At 35.0% G+C, this 22,197-nt stretch overlaps 1 protein-coding gene across 4 annotated transcripts in view; it reads left to right on the forward strand.

The window, feature by feature from the left end:
• The window catches only part of ATAD2B (ATPase family AAA domain containing 2B), a 125,933-nt gene that overhangs the window by 46,096 nt on the left and 57,640 nt on the right, over positions 1–22,197 (forward strand). For all 4 annotated transcript variants that reach the window (XR_008426992.1, XM_053925560.1, XM_053925558.2 and 1 more), the window contains exons 14-16: positions 11,003–11,162; positions 14,144–14,234; positions 19,381–19,692. Coding sequence is in view for 3 of the 4 variants with exons in the window: in XM_053925560.1 (XP_053781535.1) it covers positions 11,003–11,162; positions 14,144–14,234; positions 19,381–19,692 (563 nt within the window). In the remaining variant the exon portion in view is untranslated. The remainder of the gene's footprint in view (positions 1–11,002; positions 11,163–14,143; positions 14,235–19,380; positions 19,693–22,197) is intronic.

The raw sequence follows: 22,197 nt of genomic DNA on the forward strand, positions 1-22,197 counted from the left end.
TCTTGTTTTCATCACAGTTGTAACATTTTTTGGCCATATTTAAAAATATAGTTTTTATCTTCCTTGTCCCTCTCTCTCCTGTGTCCTCTAATTACATTTATGGTAGTTTAACTGATGCTGTCCCACAGCTCACTGACAATTTGTTAATTTTGCTTTAAACTCTAATTTCTGTATTTCATTTGTGGTAGTTTTTATTACTCTGTCTTGTAGTTAACTCATATTTTCTTCAATGTCTAATCTGTTGTTGACCACATTCATTACACCTTTTACTTACATATTTTTGTTTTCATCTCCAGAAGTTCTTTTAGGGTCTGTTTTGTATCTGCTATATGAAGATATAAGGAACTGTGCAACATATGGAATGTGGTTATGACTATATTAGCATTCTTATGTGCCTATTTTAATATCTTAGTATTGAATTGGTTTTATTTGGTTGATTTTCCTGCTTCTTTGTATACCTGGCAATTTTTATGGGAAGGCAGACATAAATTTTACCTTGTTGAGTACTGGATATGGTATTTTAAATAAATATTCTTGAGGTTTTTTTTTCTGGGACACAGTGAACTCTCTTGAAAACGGTTTGATTCTCTTGAATCTTGCTTTGAAGATTTATTGATCTGGAGTAGTCCTCTGTGTAGGGCTAATTATTCCACAATAATAAAGTAAAGTTCTTCTGTGTATTACACACAATGACCCATGAATCATGAGGTTTATCAATCTGGCTCATAAGAACTGGCAATATTCTTGGTTCTCTGTGAGTGTAAAATACTGCTGCTACATTTTTTTTTAAAGATTTACTTATTTTTATAGAGAGGGGAAGGGAGGGAAAAAGAGAGGGAGAGAAACAGCAACTTGTGGTTTCCTCTAATGCACAACCCAGGCATGTGGCCTGACTGGGAATTGAACCAGCGACCCGTTCGTTCACAGGCTGGCACTCAATCCACTGAGCCATACCAGCCAGGGCAAATACTGCTACTTCTGATCCTGGGTATTTTCCCCCCTGTGACTTGAGTAAATTTCCTTATGTGTGCACCACTGATCAATATTTAGCTTGTTTTTTTAAAAAATATTTTATTTATTTACTTTTAGAGAGAGGGGAAGTGAGGGAGAAAGAGAAACAGCATTCAGTTGCCTCTCGCACGTCCCCAAGTGGGGTCCTGGCCCACAACTGAGGCAAGTGCCCTGACCAGGAATTGAACTGATGATCTTTGGGTTTGAATTGAGGACGCCCAACCCACTGAGCCACACCAGTCAGGGCTATTTAGCTTAAATCTAGAGGGGCCTTGAATATATTTCCTAAGTTTGTTCTCTGTGCAATGGTCTCTCTCTGGTACTCTTTTCTGTGACCTTTAGTCCTTTCAGTCTCTGTGGAATCTCAGCTCTGACTCTTCCACTCAGTGGCTCAGCTGAACCAACCCTACCAGGATGCTGTCTCCCTTACATTACAACCTGGAAAGGAAAGCTGTTACTTGGATCATCGTTTCCAGGCTATATAATATGTGTTTTTTTTCTTGCTGCTTTCAATATTTGCTCTATGTGTTTGTTTTTAAACAATTTAGCTATGATATGCCTCAGTTTAGGATTTGTATTTATTCTGATTAATTATTCTGATTAATTATTATTTATTCTAATTATTATGATGCATATATCAGCAAATTTGTCTTTTTTCAGTCTTTTTTGTATTCCACTTGGATAATTTTTTTGATCTATCTTCAATTAGTCTTCACTTCTTCCTTTGTCATTCTATTTTGCTATTTTGTCCAGCAAATACTTTTTTAATTTCAGAAATTATAATTTTTAGTTGTAGGACTTACATTTAATTCTTTTCCATTATTTGTGTATTTCTGCTATAATTTTCATGCATTTAAACATTTTGTGTTCATCAGGATTAGTTAATAGTTGCTTTCAAATCTTTTTGTGTTAGTTTCAACATCTGGCTCAATTCACTTTTAGGCCCGCTTGATTTTCTTTTCTCTTGAAAATACGCTGTTTTGGTTCTTTATCTGTGGGGCAATTTTGGATTTCATCTTGGAATGAATGAATGAATTAGTTACTTAATTTATAGGGGAAAAGAGGTAGAAAGAGAGGGAGAGAAACATCAATCAGTTGCCTCTTTTAGGTGCCCTGACCTGGGACCATGCCCTAACCCAGGACTGAACCCACAACTTAGGCATGTACTCTGACCAGGAATTGAACCAGTGACCTTTTGCTTTGCTGGACAATGCCCAACTAACTCACCACACTGGTCAGGGGCATATCCTGGACATTATTAATGTTTGCTTGTGGAGGCTGTGGATTTTATTGTTTTTCTTTTATGAGTAGTATTTTGTGGGGGGTGCTCCGCCCACAGAGTTCTCCACTCAGCCACCATGGATGAGAATAAGTCTACCAAGACAGGATCTGCTTGGGGAGGAAAGGCTGGCCAATCTCTCTGAGGAAACGGGCCTTGAGCCTGTTTCTCAATGGGCTTTTATTGGGTTTAATTTGCATAGGAATACAGGGCATAAAGCTCATCAATCATTGTCAGGCAGTAATGATCAAGGAATAGATGACATTCAAAGAACTATGAGGGCTTATTCTGAGTCAGGGTCAGACAGCCAAAGGGCCATAAAACTTGGGGAAACAAACTCATGCTTGGACCCTTAACATTTAAATTGAGGGTATTCTTAGCAAAGGAGGTTTCACAGGATTTTATGCATTCTTTCTTAGGCCTAATTGCCCCTGGGAACCTCCCTTTTCAGCACAGGGCTGCACCACCTTATGGCATTATTTCAGGCCTGAATCAGGTGGGGAATCTGGCAGCCAAGAGAATAGGAGACCTTTTGCAGATTGAATGAGGACTCAGGCTATGACAAAGCGGAGGGGTGAGGGCCATCACCCCTTTTTCTGTAGTCCCCTAAGGCCTTCCCTGATGGCCCCTTGGAGACTGTGTCTGTCTTAGATTGTTCCTCCCTTGAGGAATCTTATCCATCATTGACTATCCAGCCATCCTCCAGGGACCAAGCAGGGTGAAGTAAAGGGGGCAGAGACTGCACCCCTGCCGGGAGGATAAGTGTTGTTTCCTTAGTGGCTTATGGCCCCAAGGTCTTTTTACTCAGCCTTAGCCATTGGGGTTACAGCTTCTGAAACCAGGCAGGGCAGTTCCCAACAGTAGTTCCTTTGTTTTAGCACATAAATTCCTGTTTTAGGCTTGAAATGCAGACTGTTTCTTGGCTGGCAGTTTTGGTTTCCTTTTAGATCTTTTGTCTTTTGCCTCATCTTTTGAGTTTCCTGTGCTTTTATTAGGGATCATTCAGAGATGTGGGTAGATAGAGTTTGGGGATATCATTGGCTCTTGCCCTTGTGGGATCCCCCACATTCTGTAGTGTTAACAGTTTTCTACTTTCTCTTTCTGAACTCCCAGACTGGAAAGTTAAGGGATTTCCCCATATAATCTTCCTCTCCCACCTCAATTAGCTTCATGCTAAAAGCCAAAGAGAGAGGAACTTACTTTATTTCTCACTTTCTCCAAATGACCGTTGAACTCCCACTAGAATCTGCCTGTCCCTGTTTACTCACTAGGTTCTTCAGGTATATGTTTATATATTATTATGTACAGTTTTATAGTATTTAATGGGTGTACCTTATACATGTATATATAACATGGATGAATTGTGAAGACTTTATGCTATGTGAAATAAGCCAGACACAATACATCACATATTGTACTATTTTATTTATATACAATCTTTAGAAGAATCAAATTATAAAATGGCATAAAAATATATCAAGGAAATATTTATAGAAAGCTGCTATAGCTATATTAGTATTAGACAAAATAGACTATCAGACAAAAAGTGTTATTATTCATATAAAGAGGAGCAACTTAAAATGATAAAAGCATCAATTTATTAGGATTGTGGTAACATAAAATTTGTAATATAGTTATTAACTTTTCAAACTCTGTAAAACAAAAAAATGATAGAACTGCAAAGATTCAAATTGATAATCATTATGAGAGATATCGTGTACCTCTCAGTAACTGACAGACCAAATGAGCAAAAAAATAAGTTAATGCTCTTTGGATTATTTGAACAACCATATTTTATGAATCCTATCTTCTGGGCATTCTTATCTAAGACAATAAAGAATGAACATTATTTTCAAACATACACAACATGTTAAAAAATTGATCTTATGTTATGCCCTAAATTACAACTAATTTCTAAAATGTAGTAATGTACAGAATTCAAGAAACAACTAAAAGATAAGCAGAGAATTTTATGTTTGTTATTAAGAACTATTATTACTCTGCCTTGGCTGGTGTAGCTCAGTAGATTGAACACCAGCCTGCGAACTGAAAGGTTGCTGGTTCGATTCCCATTTGGGGTATATGCCTGGGTTGCAGGCCAGGTCCCTAGATGGGGGGGGGTGGGGTGTGTGTGAGAGGCAACTGATCGCTATATCTCTTGCACATCCGTGTTACTCTCCCTTTTTCTCCCTCTCTTCCCCTCTCTTTAAAAGTAAATAAATAAAATCTACAAAGGAAAAAAAAAGAACTGTTGCTCTAATTCTGAATAACCTATTTTAATAGTAAAACAAAAAACTAAAGGAAACCTCATGTGAACTGTAAACAAAGACATACAGAAATATCAAGAAATCCTAAAGTTTCTTCTTTGAAAAAACTAATAAAATTGATAAACCCCTTAGCAGTACACTGTTATTATTAAACCAACAATTTGGTGAACCTCAAAATAATTATGTTGAATGAAAAAATGCAGAGGAAAAAGAGTATTTATTGTATGATCCGTATATATAAATTTTAGATAATGCAGCTAATGTGTAATAAGAGAACACAGATCAGTGACTGGGGATTGGATAGAGGTTAAGTAGGAGCAGCAGGGATTGATTACAAAGGGACATGAGGAAGAGTATGATGGATGTTACTTATTGATTGTGGTAATAGTTTCACAGTTATATATACACTTCAAAACTTAGGAAATTATATACTTTAAATATGTTCAGTGTATTGTATGTCAATTATATCTTAAAAAAACTTCTAAAAACCTGTTTTGAACAATACGAGAAAATTCATTGGAGCCCAGTTTACTTGTGATCATGGATATAAAAATCCTAAATAAAACAGTAATGCGTGATATCCAGGAAAATATAAGAAGGATAATATATCATGACCAAATTGATTTTATTTGAAATATGCAAGGTTTTTTTAACATGAAGAAAATCAATTGAGGTAAATCCATTATATTATTATATTGGTGAAAAATTATATAATCATCTCAATAAATGTGGAGGAAGTGTTTGATAAAATTTAATATTTGTTCATGATAAGATCCCTCATCTTAGAGTACAAGGAATGTAAGTGTATTTCCTTAAAATTATCTGTAAAAAACCTATAAGTACATACTTAATTTTTAAAAACACATTTACAGCCTTTATTTTTTATTTCATTTTTAATCCTTACCTGTTCAAAATCACTTTTTTTTGGTGGAAACTTGATAAAATGATTCTGAAATTTATTTGGAAATACAAAGTGTAAGAATAGTGAAGGCTTATTTGGAAGAACAAGGTGGGAGTACTTTCTTCATGGGTTATTACGGCTTCTTAGGGGTAAGATATTTTGATATTGGTGGAAGACTATACAAATAGGCCAGTAATTTTTAACTTTTTTCATCTCATGGACCACATAAACTACTAAAATTCTGTGGCACACCAAAAAATATGGTTTTTGCTTATATGACAAAAATAATAGGTATAATTTTGATTCATTCACACCAAATGGCTGTTGTGTTGGCTGTTATCATTTTTTTTTTAATTTGACAATCTATGGGAAAAGAGGTCAGTGCCCCTGATGAAATAGTCAGGTAATGCATGCTTTAAAAATTCTTGCAGCTCACTGGTTGAAACTCACTGAAATAGACTAATGGAACAGAGCCCAGTGCCATATGTAAATCCACACATATTTGAATACTTGATTTATAATAAAACAGGCAGTGCAGTGCTATTGGGAAAGGATGACCTTTTTGAGAAATAACCCTGGGACTACTGGGTCTCTATTTGGTGAAAAAAATAAAACTGAATTCTTCTTTATACCTTATAAAACAATTTTACTTGGGTTTTTAGATCTCTCTTTGAAAGATAATACAAATACATTTAGAAGATAATGTAAAAGAAAGGGTTAGGGCAGGCAAGTCTGCCTCAAACATAGTATTAAGTAGCTTGGATTTTAAACATAACAGGGGTTACTAAAGAATTTTGATTCAGGTCCTGGGAATTTAAATTTTTAAAATAAAGACAACTTTTGATAGAATTTAAGCTGTGGTGCAATTCTCTTTCTGGCCATGTTTGAGACTTTGTCTTCTGATAACCCTTATACAAAACACTTAAAAACGTTGATAAATTCTAACAAACATTTGAAATGTCTCCCATTGATTGGAAAATACTAAGGAAAAGTTTGAGGTTAAATGCTTAAGGATGCCTATTTCTCACCCCTTGTATCTTGAGTGAGGCACTTATGTCATCAATTTACAGTCATTCCATAGAAAAGAATAAGCACAAGTCCTCCCTATGCATGTTTACCAGGTCTCTAGCAGTTTGGTTTCATTTATAGGTTTGGGAAGCACGAGTAGAACAGTTAAATTTATTTAGGAGTGAGAATGATTTTTTTAAACATGTTGAGCATGTTGGAGAAGTTATTTCAGGCTGGTGTTAGCACTAAAAATAAAGGGATAGAAGTGAGAAAAGTTGGAAAACACTAAGACCATTGTTACTAGAACTGTGGTTTATGTTATAATTAGACATGAAACATTTCTATTCAGTAATTTTTAAAGTCATAGTTTAAAAATCTAAATTGTGCACAAAATGATTTTGAGTAGAAATTTGTTAAAATGGTAGCCATTCTAAAGAAATTGTCTATTAGGAATTCTAAACATAGTATAAATGAGCAGACATTGCCCTTCAAGATTACTATTAAAAAACTGAAGTATTTGTTTTTTTTAAAAACAGCTTTATTGAGCTACTGTTCCCATATACAGTTCACTCATTGAAACTGTATGATTTAGTGGCTTTCAGTATACTTACAGAGTTGTGTAACATTACCATATCAATTATTGAACATTTTCATTTCCCCGGGAAGAAACCTTACATCCTTTAGCCATCAATCTTCAACCTCCTCCTCATTCCCCACCAAGCCTTAGACAACCAGAAATATACTTTGAGTTGCTATAGATGTGCCCATTTTTCACTTTTTACATGAATGGAATCATACAGTTTGTGGACTTTATGGCTGGCTTCCTCCAATTAGCACAGTGTTTTCAGGGTTCATCCATGCTGTAGCATCTATCAATACTTCATTTATTTTTATTGACAAATGATATTCTGTTGTATGGATATGCCGCATTTTATTTGTTTATCCATTTGATGAATATTGAGGTGTTTCAACCTTTTGGTTAAGAATAAGGCTACTATGAATGCTTGTGTATAAGTTTTTTTGTGGACATTGCTGGATCACATGGAAATTCTATGTTTGGTAGTTGAAGGAAATGTCAGATTGTTTTCCAAAAAGGCACAACATTTTACAAGCAGGGCAAGAGTGCTCCATTTTCTTCACATTCTCATTTGCACTTGTTATTATCTGTCTTTTTGTTGTTGTTGTTATAACCATGCTAGTGATTTTATTTTTTTAAAGATTATTTATTTATTTATTTATTTATTTAGAGAGGGAAAGGGAGGGAGAAGCAGAGGGGGAGAGAAATATCAATGTGTGGTTGCCTCTCATGTGGCCCCCACTGGGGACCTGGCCTGCAACCCAGGCATGTGCCCCGACTGGGAATCGAACTGATGACTCTTTGGTTCGCAGCCCACACTCAATCCACTGAGCTACACCAGCCAGGCATGCTAGTGATTTTAAAGTGGTGCCTCATTTGGTTTTGATTTGGATATCACTAATGACTAATGATGGGCCCTTTGTATATCTTTGGTGGAGAGATGTCTATATAAATGTTTTACTTTTAAAAATAATTAAAAAATGTTATTTTATTGATTATGCTATTTATAGTTGTCTCAATTTTTCCTCCTTTGCCCCCCTCCATTCAGCACCCTCCATTCCCTCAGGCAATACCCACACCATTGTTCATGTCCATGGGTCACATGTATAAGTTCTTTGGCTACCCCCATGGCTTTTCTGTAACTACCTATTTGTACTTCTTACTCCCCTCACCTTTTCACCCATTCTCCCATTCTCCCTCACCTCCCTCCCATCTGGCAACCATCAAAATGCTCTCCGTACCCATGATTCTCTCTCTGTTCTTCTTTGTTTAGTTTGTTTTTTAGATTCAATTATTGATAGATCTGTATTTATTGCCATTTTATTCATAGTTTTGATCTTCTTTTTCTTAAATAAGTCCCTTTAACATTTCTTAAAATAGTGGTTTGGTGCTGATGGACTCCTTTAGTTTTTTCTTGTCTGGGAAGCTCTTCAACTGTCCTTTGATTATAAATGATAGCTTTGCTGGGTAGAGCAATCTTGGCTATAGGTCCCTGCTTTTCATGACTTTGAATATTTCTTGCCAGCCCCTTCTTGCCTGCAGAGTTTCTTTTGAGAAATCAACTGACAGTCTTATGGGAATTCCCCTGTATATACCTGCTTTTCTCCTGCTGCTTTTAAGGTTCTCTCTTTAACTTTGAATTAAAATTATTAAATTAAAATGATGGTGTGTGTTGGAGTGGGCCTCTTTGCATCCATCATAATTGGGACTCTCTGTGCTTCCTGGACTTGCATGTCTATTCCCTTCACCAAATTAGGGAAGTTTTCTTCCCTTATTTTTTCAAACAGATATCCAATTTCTTGCTTTTTCTTCTGGCACCCCTATGATGTGAATGTTGGATCTCTTGAAGTTGTCCCAGAGGCTGTTTATACTATCCTCATTTTTAGGGGTTCTTTTTTCTTCTTGTTTTTCTGATTGGATTTTTTTTTTTGCTTCCTTATGTTCCAAGTCATTGATTTGATTCTCAGCTTCATCCACTCTACCGTTGTTTCCCTGTAAATTGTTCTTTATTTCAATTAGTGAATCCTTCATTTCTTACTGGATCTTTTTGATGCTGTTGAGGTCCTCAGTAAGTTCCTTGAGCATCCTTATAACCAGAGTTTAGAACTCAGAATCTGAAAGATTGCTTATCTCCATTTTGTTTAGCTCTTTTCCTGGAGTTTTGATCTGTTTTTTCATTTGGGCCATGTTTCTTTGTCTCCTTGTTTTGGCAGCCTCCCTGTGTTTGTTTTTATGTATGAGGTAGAGCTGCTTTGACTCCTTGTCTCGGTAGTGTGGCCTCGTGTAGTTGGTGTCCTGTAGGGTACAGTGGCACAGCTTTCCCTATCACCCCAGCTGGTTACACAAGGTGTGCCCTTTGTGTGGGCTGAATATACCCTCCTCTTGTAGTTGAGCCTTGATTGCTTTTGGCAGGTCAGTGGTAGAAATTTACCCAGGCCAGTGAGCTGTATGGACTGGCATGGCCACTGTTTATCAAATTTTGTTTCCATGATGATCAGCTGTGTGGGGGCATGGTGGTGGTATTCCAACATGGTGTGTAGCTGTCCACTGGGTTGGGAGGCTATGGGATTTCCTGGGTGGTGCAAGCCAAGGTCAGCCCCCACCTGTGTTTTGCCCGTAGCCACCCTGCCTGAGCTATAAAACTATCTGACATGGTTGCTACTTGTGCTGGGCTTGGAAATTCCTAGGTGAAGCTAAACTGTGAAGTTAGGCTGGTTACTGCTAGTGCCAGGCCTGGGGCTACTTAGCAAGTGGTATGGGGGCTGGGGGCTCACTGAGGCTGGCCAGTTGCTTGTTTGTGAGGATTTGGGAAGTAGTGAAGCATGAGCGATGACCCGCCATTCATAGGAAAATCAGCTTGGGCGGGCCCATAATTTGGGTGGGACGGAGTCTCAGGGGATCACCAGGGTGGAGCAAACAGTGTTGGCCAGATTGATGGAGTCTCAGATATGGCACCAGCATGCTGGCTGTCTGGCTCTGTGGGGGGAGGGTTCAAAAAACGGACAATGGCATCTGCCTGCCATTCTGTGTGGGAGAAAGCTGTCTCCCAGCTCTTGCCTTGATGCCAGACACTTCATTTTCTCTCTTTATGCCACTGGTGCCTTTCAAGCTGCTACCCTGGTGCTGGAGCTCAGAGGGAGTGAGTCTTGAGTAAATCTGTTTGTGGATTCTTTAAGGGGCATTGTTTGGGGCTCCAGAAGTTTCTTCCACTGACTCAATCCCCGCTGATTTTTGCAGCCAGAAGTTCTGAGGACTTACCTTCCTGGCACTGGAACCCTGGGCTGGTGGACCTGGGGTGGGGCTGGGACTCCTGATTCCCAAGATATTTCTCCTCAATTTTTATCCATTACACGTGGATGTGGGACCAGCCTGTTTGTGTCTCCTTCTTCCTACCAGTCTGGATGGATGTGGTTTCTTTAATTCTGTAGGTGTCAGACTTCCATTCAACTTAATTTCTGATGGTTTTGAGTGATGATTGTTCTGTATTTTATTTGTAATTTTGATGTGGTTTGCGAGGAGGCTAGCCATGTTTACCTATGTCACTATATTGACTTCAAGTCCCTGACTGCTTTTAAATTAGGTTATTTTCTTTTACTGTTGAGTTGTAATTGTTATTTGTATATTCTAGACCCTAAACCCTTATTACGTATATAATTTGCAGATATTTCCTCCTGTTCTCTAGGTTGCCTTTTCAGTTTCTTCACAGTGTACTTTTGAAGCCGAAAAACTTTGAATTTTGATGCAGCCTATTTTATCTTTTATTTTTTATTGTTGCGGTGTTTTAAGTGTCTATCAATGTATCGTTTGAGTACTTTTCGAAAATGATTTCTGCATTAAGATCTATTCATGCTATAATTTTATAAACATCGTAAGACTGATAAAAGTTAGTATAAACAGCAGTTTTTAAGTTTTTTTTTTATTTAAAAAATTTTTAATTTTGTCTGAAAATTTTGTTACAGCTCCATAGTATCAACCCTTCTTGCACTGATGGATGGATTGGACAACAGGGGTGAAATTGTTGTTATTGGTGCTACAAACAGACTTGACTCTATAGATCCTGCTCTCAGGAGACCTGGTCGTTTTGACAGAGAATTCCTTTTCAACTTGCCTGATCAAAAGGTAAGAGTTTCTGTTTTTGATATATTGAGATTTATTTGTGATTCAGTCATGAAAACATATATCAACTTTGAGAGTGGCATTTTATGAATTTTCATTTTTAAAATTTTGTTATGGGGCAGCATAGTTAATTATTTTTAAAAACCTTGTAATTATTAAGTAATTTAGTCTTTTTTCCATTAAATATTATCAGAAGCTTATGATCTTTAGGGAATAAGAAGAAAACTCTTGATTAGGTTACTCCAGATGCTTAGTTACTCTTCTCATTAGTTCTCCAGATTGTAGTAATTATCTTGTGTGGCAAGTATATGTCTCTAGTTAGCCTAAGTAGCTTTGTTCCCATAAAAATAACATTTGTAGAATATTGGTCAGTTTATGTATAAGAGCCCAATATGCAGATTTTCCTAGAAATGACCATAACATCATATTTAATTAAAAGCAGCATGCTATTCATTATAGTGTAGTTTTTAAAAGAATGTGTAATTAAAACAGGGCAGTGTATATTCATTGAGTATGCAAAATGTTACGTAATATATTATGCAAAGTTCTTTTTTCCTAATTCTACTTGAAATTGGTATTGTTAGTTTTGGTTTGACCAGCTTAATCATTGACTGTTTCTTCACTAGGACCTTAAGTTTGAGGGGGACAAACATAAAATAACTTGTTAATTATTACCGTAAAATAGCACATATCTCCTCTATGCAGTAATGCTTCTTAATTTCTTGTTTTTCTCCTCCATTATCATCATCAACAACATTATAATTATTGTTATAACAGTTAAGTGTGTGTTTATGAATCCTTAAAAATGAGGGGCTTGAATTTGCCTTTGACTCTTAGAGGAGGCTCCTTTTCTGTTAGGGGAAGCCATATGATTTATTCTTCTGTATGCAGTATAGAATAAGGTATATAATGAAACATTTCTTGACTTAAATAGTTTTTCCTTCATTCTATTTCTTGTCTGTATGATAAAGAAAGGAAACTGATTGATTATATAGAGAAAGGGCAAAGCACTTAAATGTCTTAGAGACCTAACAATAACTTTGACCTTAGGTAATAATTTTATTTCTCTAAACTTTTACTTATTTGGTGAATGAGAAGATAAGAATAGATCACCCTGGCTGGTGTGGCCCATGGATTGAGCATTGGCCTGCAAACCAAGGGGTTGATGGTTCGATTCCACGTCAGGGCACATGCTTGGTTGTGGGCCAGGTGCCCAGTTTAGGGGCATGTGAGGGGCAGTCAATTGATATTTCTCTCCCTCTCTTTCTCCTTCCTTTCCCCCCTCTTTAAAAATAAGCAAGTAAAACCTTAAAAAATAAATTAAAAAAAGATAAGAATAGATCCTTTTTGAGGTCTTTTCCAGGTTAATTTTATGTGTTTCTGGTTCACTAAGGGTCTTGTATAAGTTGTGCCTGTGCTATTAATTAACTCTGTATAGATTCTTAATGTCATAGTCTAGAATCTATAAGCTTGTAGGATATATTTTTTAGACCTTGACTTTTTAGTATCTGTTTAAGATACTTCAAGGTGGAAGAAAATAAATATCACATCATTGCTTTATTTTTGGTAGCCGAACACCCTTAGAGCTTGGAATTGAAGCAATAGCTATTCCCAGGTTTTGTTTACTTTTTGAGCAAGATTTTTCTGGACAACTTAAAAGTTGTTCTTTTTTGTTTTGGTGGAGGACTCCAAATTCCTTATCAAACCAGTAAGATTATAATCTTGGTTATAATTTTTTTTCATAGTTTCAAGAAGCTCAAGTAGTAGTATTGAGGGAAACATGTGTACTCAAGTTTTTCCTTGAAAGAAGGCAAATGAAAAAAAACTATTTCTGATATGACCCTTCACGGAAGTGGTATCAGCTGATTATGGATTTTTATATGTCAGTGTTTCTTTTTTACTGTGGGGAAAAAAAGATGTTAAAAGTTTTGATTTTGCTGTTTTGAAAAAGTCATGGTAAAATGGCTTAAACCTTTAATTTATTTCAATGAATTCCATCGATACGTACTTTGTTATGTATTAAATGCTGTCCATCAAGCATAAGGAATCAGGAGGTTTTGGATAGAAATGAATGGCAAAGATTTATTCTAGGGTCCTAGGATTTGTGAATCAGAAATATAACCAGGCAATATACCCAGAGTGTTCTGAAGAAGAAAGAAAATCTGAGAGTTCTTATTGTAAAAGCTACATTCTTGAGAAGAACCAGTCCTGCATTTTTAGCTTCTGGATCAGTCTGAGATGGTAATCTTCCAGATATCCAGTGGTGTGGATAATGGGTATCAAGTGGTCTGGACTTGTGAACAATTTCCTTGTGCCTCAGCCTACTTGATTTTCGTAGTTTAGCAGCTTGACTATAGTGACTCCACTTTATTTCTTCACTATTTTCTCAATGCCAAAGCATCAACTAATACAAGATAATATTGTGTATTATATTTAATTACTTAATTGAAAACTTTTGACTTCAAACTTTTAAAAAAATTTAAATTACTTGTTGTTTAGCTCACTGTCAGTCTCAATAACTTTATGCATATGATAGGACCAGAGGTTCTATGAAATCTATAAAGTTTGTCTAAAAGTTATGATTATTATTATAGTACCAAGTTTCTTATTCATATATATTCAGATGGTCAAAATGATGTGGTGAAAAAGTTAAATTTAGTTTTGAAATCTATCTAGTCCTAGATCAGTCACTTAGTCATATGTGCCACTAGTCAAGTGTCAAGTTCCTTCACCTCTCAGAGTCTTAAACGTCTTAGTTTGTGAAGTAGAAACATAATCTCTACTACATAGCTCACAGAGTTATAATAAGAATCAGAGTTGATGCAGAAGACAAGATATTTAAATTCTTTAAAAAAAAATTTGCTTTTCTGAGATATAGCTTAGTCCATAATTTGTTCCAGAAAAAACATTTGAAGAGTTGATATATTTTATTAACTTGTACTTTTTTTTAAGACAAGAAATTTATTTACCTGTGTTCTTTTTAGGCAAGAAAACACATACTACAGATTCATACCAGGGACTGGAATCCAAAATTGTCAGATGCTTTTTTAGGTGAATTGGCTGAAAAATGTGTTGGTGAGTGCTACTGTTTGAATTCTTTGATTGTCATTGTTTGCTCTGTTCAGCCTTCCTTTCCCCTTATGTTTGGAATGCGAACGAGTATAGTTATGTCTTTGTGCAATGGATGGCTCTGCCTTTAAATGTAAAAATTATTTTAAACATTTCACGTGAGGTATGAACACTTCTAAATTAAGATTTTAGCTGCCATTAGGTGATTGACTAACAAATCTCAATAGTAATATTCCTTTCAGTGAGTGCTGGATTTTCAAAATGTTACTACAGTATTTCCTTTTAGGAATTTCCCCCTTTCAGAAATTTTACTAAGAAAAGTAAGTATAAACTGGAAAGATAAAGGTTCACATCTAAGGCAGGACTGTGTAGTCTTTTACTTTACAGATTTCATGATGGACCATCTTCATGAAGTTGAGTGAGAGGAGTCTTCAGAAAACATACTTAATGGCATCTGCTAGTGTTTCCCCAAATACAGAACTTTCCAATTTAATGTTAAGTTATTCACAAAGTGGACGATCTCCCCACAGAGTGAATGAATACTACAGTCTTAAAAGGGTGTGGTGAGAGTATTTTATTACATATATGACCATACATAGGAGATGAAATTCAGGGATTTTGGCTCTAATCAGGTCCAAAATAAAATGAATGCATATTTAAGCAATCAAGTATACACATATGTATTTTTTCCTTCATTCTTTTTCCATCTTTTGTCTATTTTCCTCTTAGTTTTCTCAAAGATATAAATTAAAAGACCTCTCTCCATGAACTTTTAAAACATTATGAAGAAATCCCCCAAATAAGTCCACTAACAATTAACAGCCTATTTGGAAAAAACTTTAAAGTTATCAAAACCCAAAAGAACAAACCTAGTGAAAAAAAAATCATTGTGATCCACCATCAGATAATTAAAACTTAAATAGAACATTAGTCCATTCAGTTAGCTACATCCGAATTATCCTCTTCATCCACAGGGACTTCCATCTCTGAAGCAGCATCTCTCAGCCTTTGAACCTCAAAGACCTCGACATCTTCTGGTGAGGAGAAAACGTAAATCTCTCCAGCACTACTCCAGTTTAAGCTTTGCCTGGTATCAGAGAGCATGCGCCAAACCCATTTCATGTACATTTGGCTTGACCTTCACAAAGCCCTGCGCTGCTATGGGAGAGGGTGGTATTTGATGCAGAATCCAGTCTTTTTCCATTTTGAAATTTGACCCCTTTTATTTCATGCTATTTTTATGATATTGTATTACAGTACAGAGCAGACTGGGGAAGTCTTTTTAGATTCTTCTGTGAATTTGTCACAGAATGATCCTTAACTGAAATAAGCAGAAGTCTTCAAATAGTTTTGGAAACTCCCTAAAACTATAGTATTTAAAAATTACTTTCTATTACCCTATCTACCATGTGAAATATTATATACTCTAATTCTTCATTCTAAATATTAAAATCTCAGTTTACTTTTTCATTCCTAAAAATCACTACATATCATTTTTTTCAAGTGATTTATTTTAGCTTTTAGTCAGTTCCTTAAGTTAAGAACATTTTAAGACATAATTTCCTGTAGGACTGAAAAACTTCTCTTGCCTTTTTTGGGGTGGTGGTGGTAGTGGTTTAGAATCTGCTTATATGTATATACCATTTTTTTCTTGGAGAAATACATAAAAGTCCATTATAATTTTTGATTATGTTTTTGATTTATGATGTTTATTCCATTAAAAAAACCAATTCAAATGAAAAAATTAAATACAGGTCTTTAAACAAAAATGAAATAATAATAAATTTTAAATTCATCATGAACTTAGCACTTTTTGTAACCCAAACATGTTTTAACATGTATGGGTTCAGTTTGTGCCTAACAAAGAACCTGTAGTATTGATGAACAACTGCAAAGATAGCTGACCTCTTGTTAGAGGTTGTGGATTTGGTAGCTTTTACCTTTAAATAAATTCCTAAGTGCTTGGAGGTGTTTGCATGTATAATAGGTGTGATTTTGAAGTAGTGTTCAAATAATTTTGGTATCCAGAACATGTGCACAAATAGTAGGAGCTTAAGGTTAATGAGGAGCTTAAACCTAATCGTCTTTCTCAATTTGTTTTCACTAAGAGGGCCAAAATGAATGGAAGTGTATCATTGAGTCATCTATCTTGCGAGACTTCAATATGTTTGATGTGTTTTACTTAAAGAATAACTTATAAAATTTTATTATTGCCTATTTCTAGTCTATAACCTCTTTGAATAGCTTGAATTTTCAATTTCAGACAAATTTCCATCTTAATAGCAGTATTTAAAAATCTTTTTCTTTGGTATCTAGATATTTGGGTTCATCACAGTGTTAGAATTGTAATGGTAGAATTAGTATGGTTATAGAATTGTAATGTAGAATTCATTAGTACCAATTGTAGTAGTAGAATTAATATGGGTATGAGATGTTGGGTTTTTTCCTTAACATCAACTTTTAACTTTCAAAAGGCAATAGTGTATTTTTGGTATTTCTGCAATGATTATATCATCTGTTTTTCTAGACTAGGACTCTTTTGAGAGTGAAAAAATATGCTCTTAATTATGACAAGACAAAGCCTAAACTAGGGCATGAGGTCACCTGAAATATAACCTATTTAGCCGTAGTTTTGATGTCTTTTAATTCTGTTTTAGAGTCTCATAATGGAAGTATATTATTAATGCAGTAGGTCTTAATTTTTTTGTGTATCAGACTCACTTGTAAAGCTGCCTCAAAATGTACATTTATAATATTAAACATGATCAGAATCTCGAGAGATTCTGATTTACTAAGTTTGTTGGGAATCTGTTTTGTTTCAGTTTCATTGTTTATTCAGATGAGTAGTCAAGGTTGAGCACCACAGATAAAAACTAATAATTCTCATTCACAAACAAATGTAAAGAAGATAAATCCTGTTTTTTATAGTCTATTTTTTATGATCATCCATGTGAACATTTACTTCTTTAAATGGGATCTATTGTTATTGAGAAGCTTTTATGTTATCTTTAATAAATTAAGAAAATGAATAATACATTGTAGTTATGTATAGTATTAACATTATGTCAAACATGTTATGACAACATTTACTACATAAAATACCTTTTGGTGGCTTTTTCATTTTTTCTGAGTAATTTTTTTTAACTTGGGTTTTGCACTCAAAATTAGGTCACGTATAGTATGTTCACTAGCTGTGAATATACTTTTAAAGAAGAAAGAGAAATGTGGTTTATATATTGTTTGAAGATAGTTTATTCTTTACTTCATCTGAAATGGATTATTTCATTAAGTATTTATAAATGAGCAGCTGGTGTTCTACGGTTATTTTGTTGAACTAATTTTAACAGATATGTATGGCACAGGAAAAGATACTTTCTTTCAGGGTTACTCACCAAGAAATAGAAAAAAATGAGAGAGTAATGGTAAATTTTATTTTCTGCAGAATTATTTGGGAGATTGATTGCTGTCATGGGACCGCGTTAATGCTTAATCTTTGTGAATTAAATTCTCACAGGTCATATTAAATTTCCCCCTAACTCTTGAGTCAATGTTTCTTAAAGAATGCAATACTTTCTATATTTTTTTCATAATTTTCACTGAAATTGTTACACAGTGATTAAGTTGCTTTAATAATAAAATTGATTAAAATTCTTAGGGGAAAAAAAAAGCTCAGTAGAAATAATTTATCCACTTTTTTTGGTAGTGCATGGTAACCTAACAGTTTTACCTCCCCAAACTATAACCTTGGAGTTACTATTTTTTCTTTTCATTCATTCTTTCACTCAAGAAATATTTACTGGATATCTACTGAATGCTGGCAGCCAGGCGTCATTCTCTATATTTGAGAATCATTAGTGATCAAAACAGTTGCCCCTGCTCTCAGAGCTCACACTGCAGTTAGGGAAGGCAGACAATAAACCTCAGAGGTAAATGATTCAGGGGTGAGTGCTGTGGAAAACAGACCAGGCTAAAGAGGATTTTTCTGTTATTTGTAGGACTTGATTAACAGGATCATTTGCCTTACTGATAATAGGAATATAGTTCACCATAGATGTGTGAGTGACTTGCAGTTCGATTTATACGGGTGTGTCCCTTAATGTTCTTTATTCTACCAGTTAGTCTAGGGCCATTGCTTCTCTCCTCATAGTGTTCTTGTCAAATCACTATTTTTATTTCAGTATTTTAGTATTCATTGAGGTAATTTTGAGGTATAAAAAGATAAACCTGATACTACTTTTTGAAGATCTTAGGGACTAATGTTCTATAACTAGTTCCCATGGTTCCTCCTGCTGGTGTAATTGATAATGGTGGCCAGATGCAAATTTAATTGCTGATGTAAAAAAACAACATGGTTAGTTTGAGTTTTCTTTTTTGTGTGTGGTAAAGACCTAATAGTTCATGTATTTTGTAAGTATTTGTTGCTTAAATGAGTGAAATGACTTAAAAGCACTGGGGCCTTGATATGTTGTTTAACTATTATAATCATTTAAATATGGGCAGTGGATAATGCCCTTGTTGGTATGACCCTTAGAACTAGATATTATCATTTCAAGCTAATCATATATATATATATATATATATATATATATATAATATAAAGTTAATGTGAAAAATTAATGAATTCTTACTCTCTTTAATACCTTTGGAACTATTAGAGATGATCACAACTTTAAAATATAATTTTTGGGGTAATTAGATAATAACTAGAATAGCTCTGTGTTTGAAGTTTCTGCTTATGTACTGCTTTGTACTACTCTATTATATGTGTTTGGAAATTAGTAATATTAGGAAAATTTATAAGTAAGTGTAATATTACAAAGACTAAACTAATGATTGGGAGTATTGATGAAGGATTGAGATGAAACTATTATTCTCTTAAAACCTTTCCTGAAGAAAAGTTGTATATTATAATTGGCAGTATTGACATAAAATGCATGATTTGTTTTAATATTATTAGTTTATGTGTTCATTAAAACATTCAAAACATTTTTAGTCTTAATGAGTAAACAATTTCATTAGGTGATTTTGAATGGTCAGATTTCATTTTGCTGATAAAATTACAAGTAATTATTGATTTTGTATATTTGCAAAACCGAGTTGGTACTTAGAAGGATGAACTTACCTTTGTTGTCCTTTTCCTTTTGTGCATTAGGGTACTGTGGAGCTGACATCAAGGCCCTGTGCACTGAAGCTGCTCTGATTGCGCTGCGGAGACGTTACCCCCAGATCTATGCTAGCAGTCATAAACTGCAGCTAGATGTCTCCTCAATAGTGCTCAACGCCCAAGATTTTTACCATGCGATGCAGAATATTGTGCCTGCTTCCCAGCGCGCTGTCATGTCTTCAGGACACGCACTATCCCCCATCATAAGGCCACTGCTAGAAAGAAGCTTCAACAACATCCTAGCGGTTTTGCAAAAAGTGTTTCCTCATGCTGAAATTAGCCAGAGTGACAAGAAAGAAGGTACTATAAATTACTTTTTCATGTTGTTAAAATGCAACAAGAACAGGCATAAAGAAATTTTGAGTTTCCTCATAAACTAATTCATGTGTTACCCTTTTATATTGGCCATGGATTTAGAAAATATATCTTCGTCATTCACAACTGTGTATTCCAGGCCTGGCATGTTGCCTAGAATATATATGGTATGGTTGCCTAGTGAATGTTTATAAAAAGAACAAATGAATGTTTCTTCTGTTTATTTGCTCTCGGAACATTCCTGACTGTCCTAATGTAGGAGTATTACAATCTTTTGAGAAGTTGACTACACTAACAATGGCTTACGTTTATTTTATTATTATAAAGCCCTTGCATAAATTGTCATATATTAATCCTCATAACAATCTTGTGGTATAGGTACTCTTGATTTATAAAAGAGGAAACTGGGTGACTAAGGAAGGTAGTCATTTACATAGAGTCATTCATTCAGCACCTTCTAGGGCTTACGCAAACCCAGGGACCCTGACTCCAGGGCCCATGCTCTTAACTATGGTGCTAGAGGGATTCTACTCACCAAATATATTTTGTTGTGATTGGCAGGGCAGTCTGCAGTTTGCTATGCTAATGGAGTAAATTTTTAGTGAGGGAGTAAATTAGACCTGGTTAGAAAAGGTATTTAATTCTAGTCTCAGGATTGCAGTTTGGACCTGAGATAAAAAAACAGAAAGCTGCCTTTAAAAATGCCTCTCATTTAAAGGAAAACCTTAGGTTCATATGCTAATTAAAGTAAGACCCATGAACTTTGAGGAAAAAGTAATGTGTTTTAATTATCTTCATTTCCCAGTTCCCATTACCCTGTTTAGCATTTGGTCTGTACCAAATGGAAAATTGCTAAATGAATTATACTAACATTGATAATATCACATATAGTAAAAACCATCAATATTCAGTGAATCTTGCTGTTCTAAATTTATTTTTTGGAAACTTTATTTCTTAGGGATGGATTCTTGTGAACTATCACATGGATTACTCAGTTTCTTAAGTTAGTCAAACAAGGAAGGGAATCAGTATTTTATTATGTTTGAGCCAGGTACTTTGCCTTAAATCATACATTTTTTATGTCTGATTTTCATAACTGAGAATATGTATTTTTTAATTTTTGAAAAATTTACATTCCCTTTTGAAACTCATAAAAATCTTACATTCCCTTCTGAGAGATTATGATAGCTCCTTTATTTCCATTTGAGCATTTTTTACAGTACTATCTTTTTGTCTTGCAATTTTTTTCATAAGTATAGAGTGTGCTTTACTTCAAATTTTTCTTTATGTACCAGTGGAGAAAGAGAAATCAAATTTTATTTGATGAATAAGAATTTTTTTAGTTTTTTAGATATATTATTCTGGTTTGTTTTGGACTTTAATATTTTTCTTAGACAAGTATCCTTTCCTTGTGTATGAAATTATCATTCAAAAGATAATTATTTTTCAGGTTGACTTTTACAATATTAGTTGTACTAAATATTTAGCTTCTATTTTTTAAAAAGATTTTATTTATTTATTTTTAGAGTGAGAAGTAGGGAGGGAGAAGGAGAGAGAGAGAAACATCAATGTGTGGTTGCCTCTTGCACACCCCCAACTGGGCACCTGGCCCGCAACCCAGGCATGTGCCCTGACTGAGAATTGAACTGACAACACTTTGGTTTGCAGGCCAGCACTTAATTTGCTGAGCCACACCAGCCAGGCAAATATTTAGCTTCTAAAAGCCATGAAAATCCACATTTGCCAGCATAAATCAGTGTCTTATTTTAAAAAGTATATCTTTTTTCCCTATTTTTGTGGGGGAAGGGTATGATTTCTGTGAATCTTAATTTTTTACCCATTTCTCTTACACATGTAGCACTAGTTTTTATTGAATGAATTGATGGTACTTTTGTTAGGTATGTGTGAAGTTCAGCTATTAATATGTCAGGTTGTAGTCCAGGTAAATTTTTAAGTAAATTCTCAATAGGGATTTCAGTTTCTGTTAGTCTACTGAACAGTAACATAAGACCCATGTAGAGAAACTAATGTTATTCTAATGAGTGCATTTTAAAGATTGGCTTTGTTTCCACTGAATTCCTGACTCCTTTCTCAGCTAGTATAGGTTTTCCCTGAAAAAGGTGTATACGAGTATATGTGTGTTTTCCATGTGAAAAAATAAGGGCCAATTTGTTCCCTGTCACTTTGTAAGAACTGGCCATAACTCAAGTGCCCTAATCTTTTTGGGGGGATATCTCCTGTTCTTTCATTTATAGCATATTCCTTTGTCTCCCCCTTTTGGCTGCTTCTTTGTATTTGTTTCTGTGTATTAGGTAGATCTGTTATGTTTTCCGGTCTCGGTAGAGTGACCTTGTGTAGTAGGTGTCCTGTGGCTCAGTGGTGCAATCTCTTTGATAAACTGAGCTAGGTGCTCCAGGAATGTCCCTGTGTGGGTTTTGTGAGCCCTCCTGTGGTAATTTACTGCTCTGCGGGGGCTGATTCCAAGAAGCA

Source organism: Desmodus rotundus, chromosome 5 (assembly GCF_022682495.2).
Source record: "Desmodus rotundus isolate HL8 chromosome 5, HLdesRot8A.1, whole genome shotgun sequence".
NCBI lineage: Eukaryota > Metazoa > Chordata > Mammalia > Chiroptera > Phyllostomidae > Desmodus > Desmodus rotundus.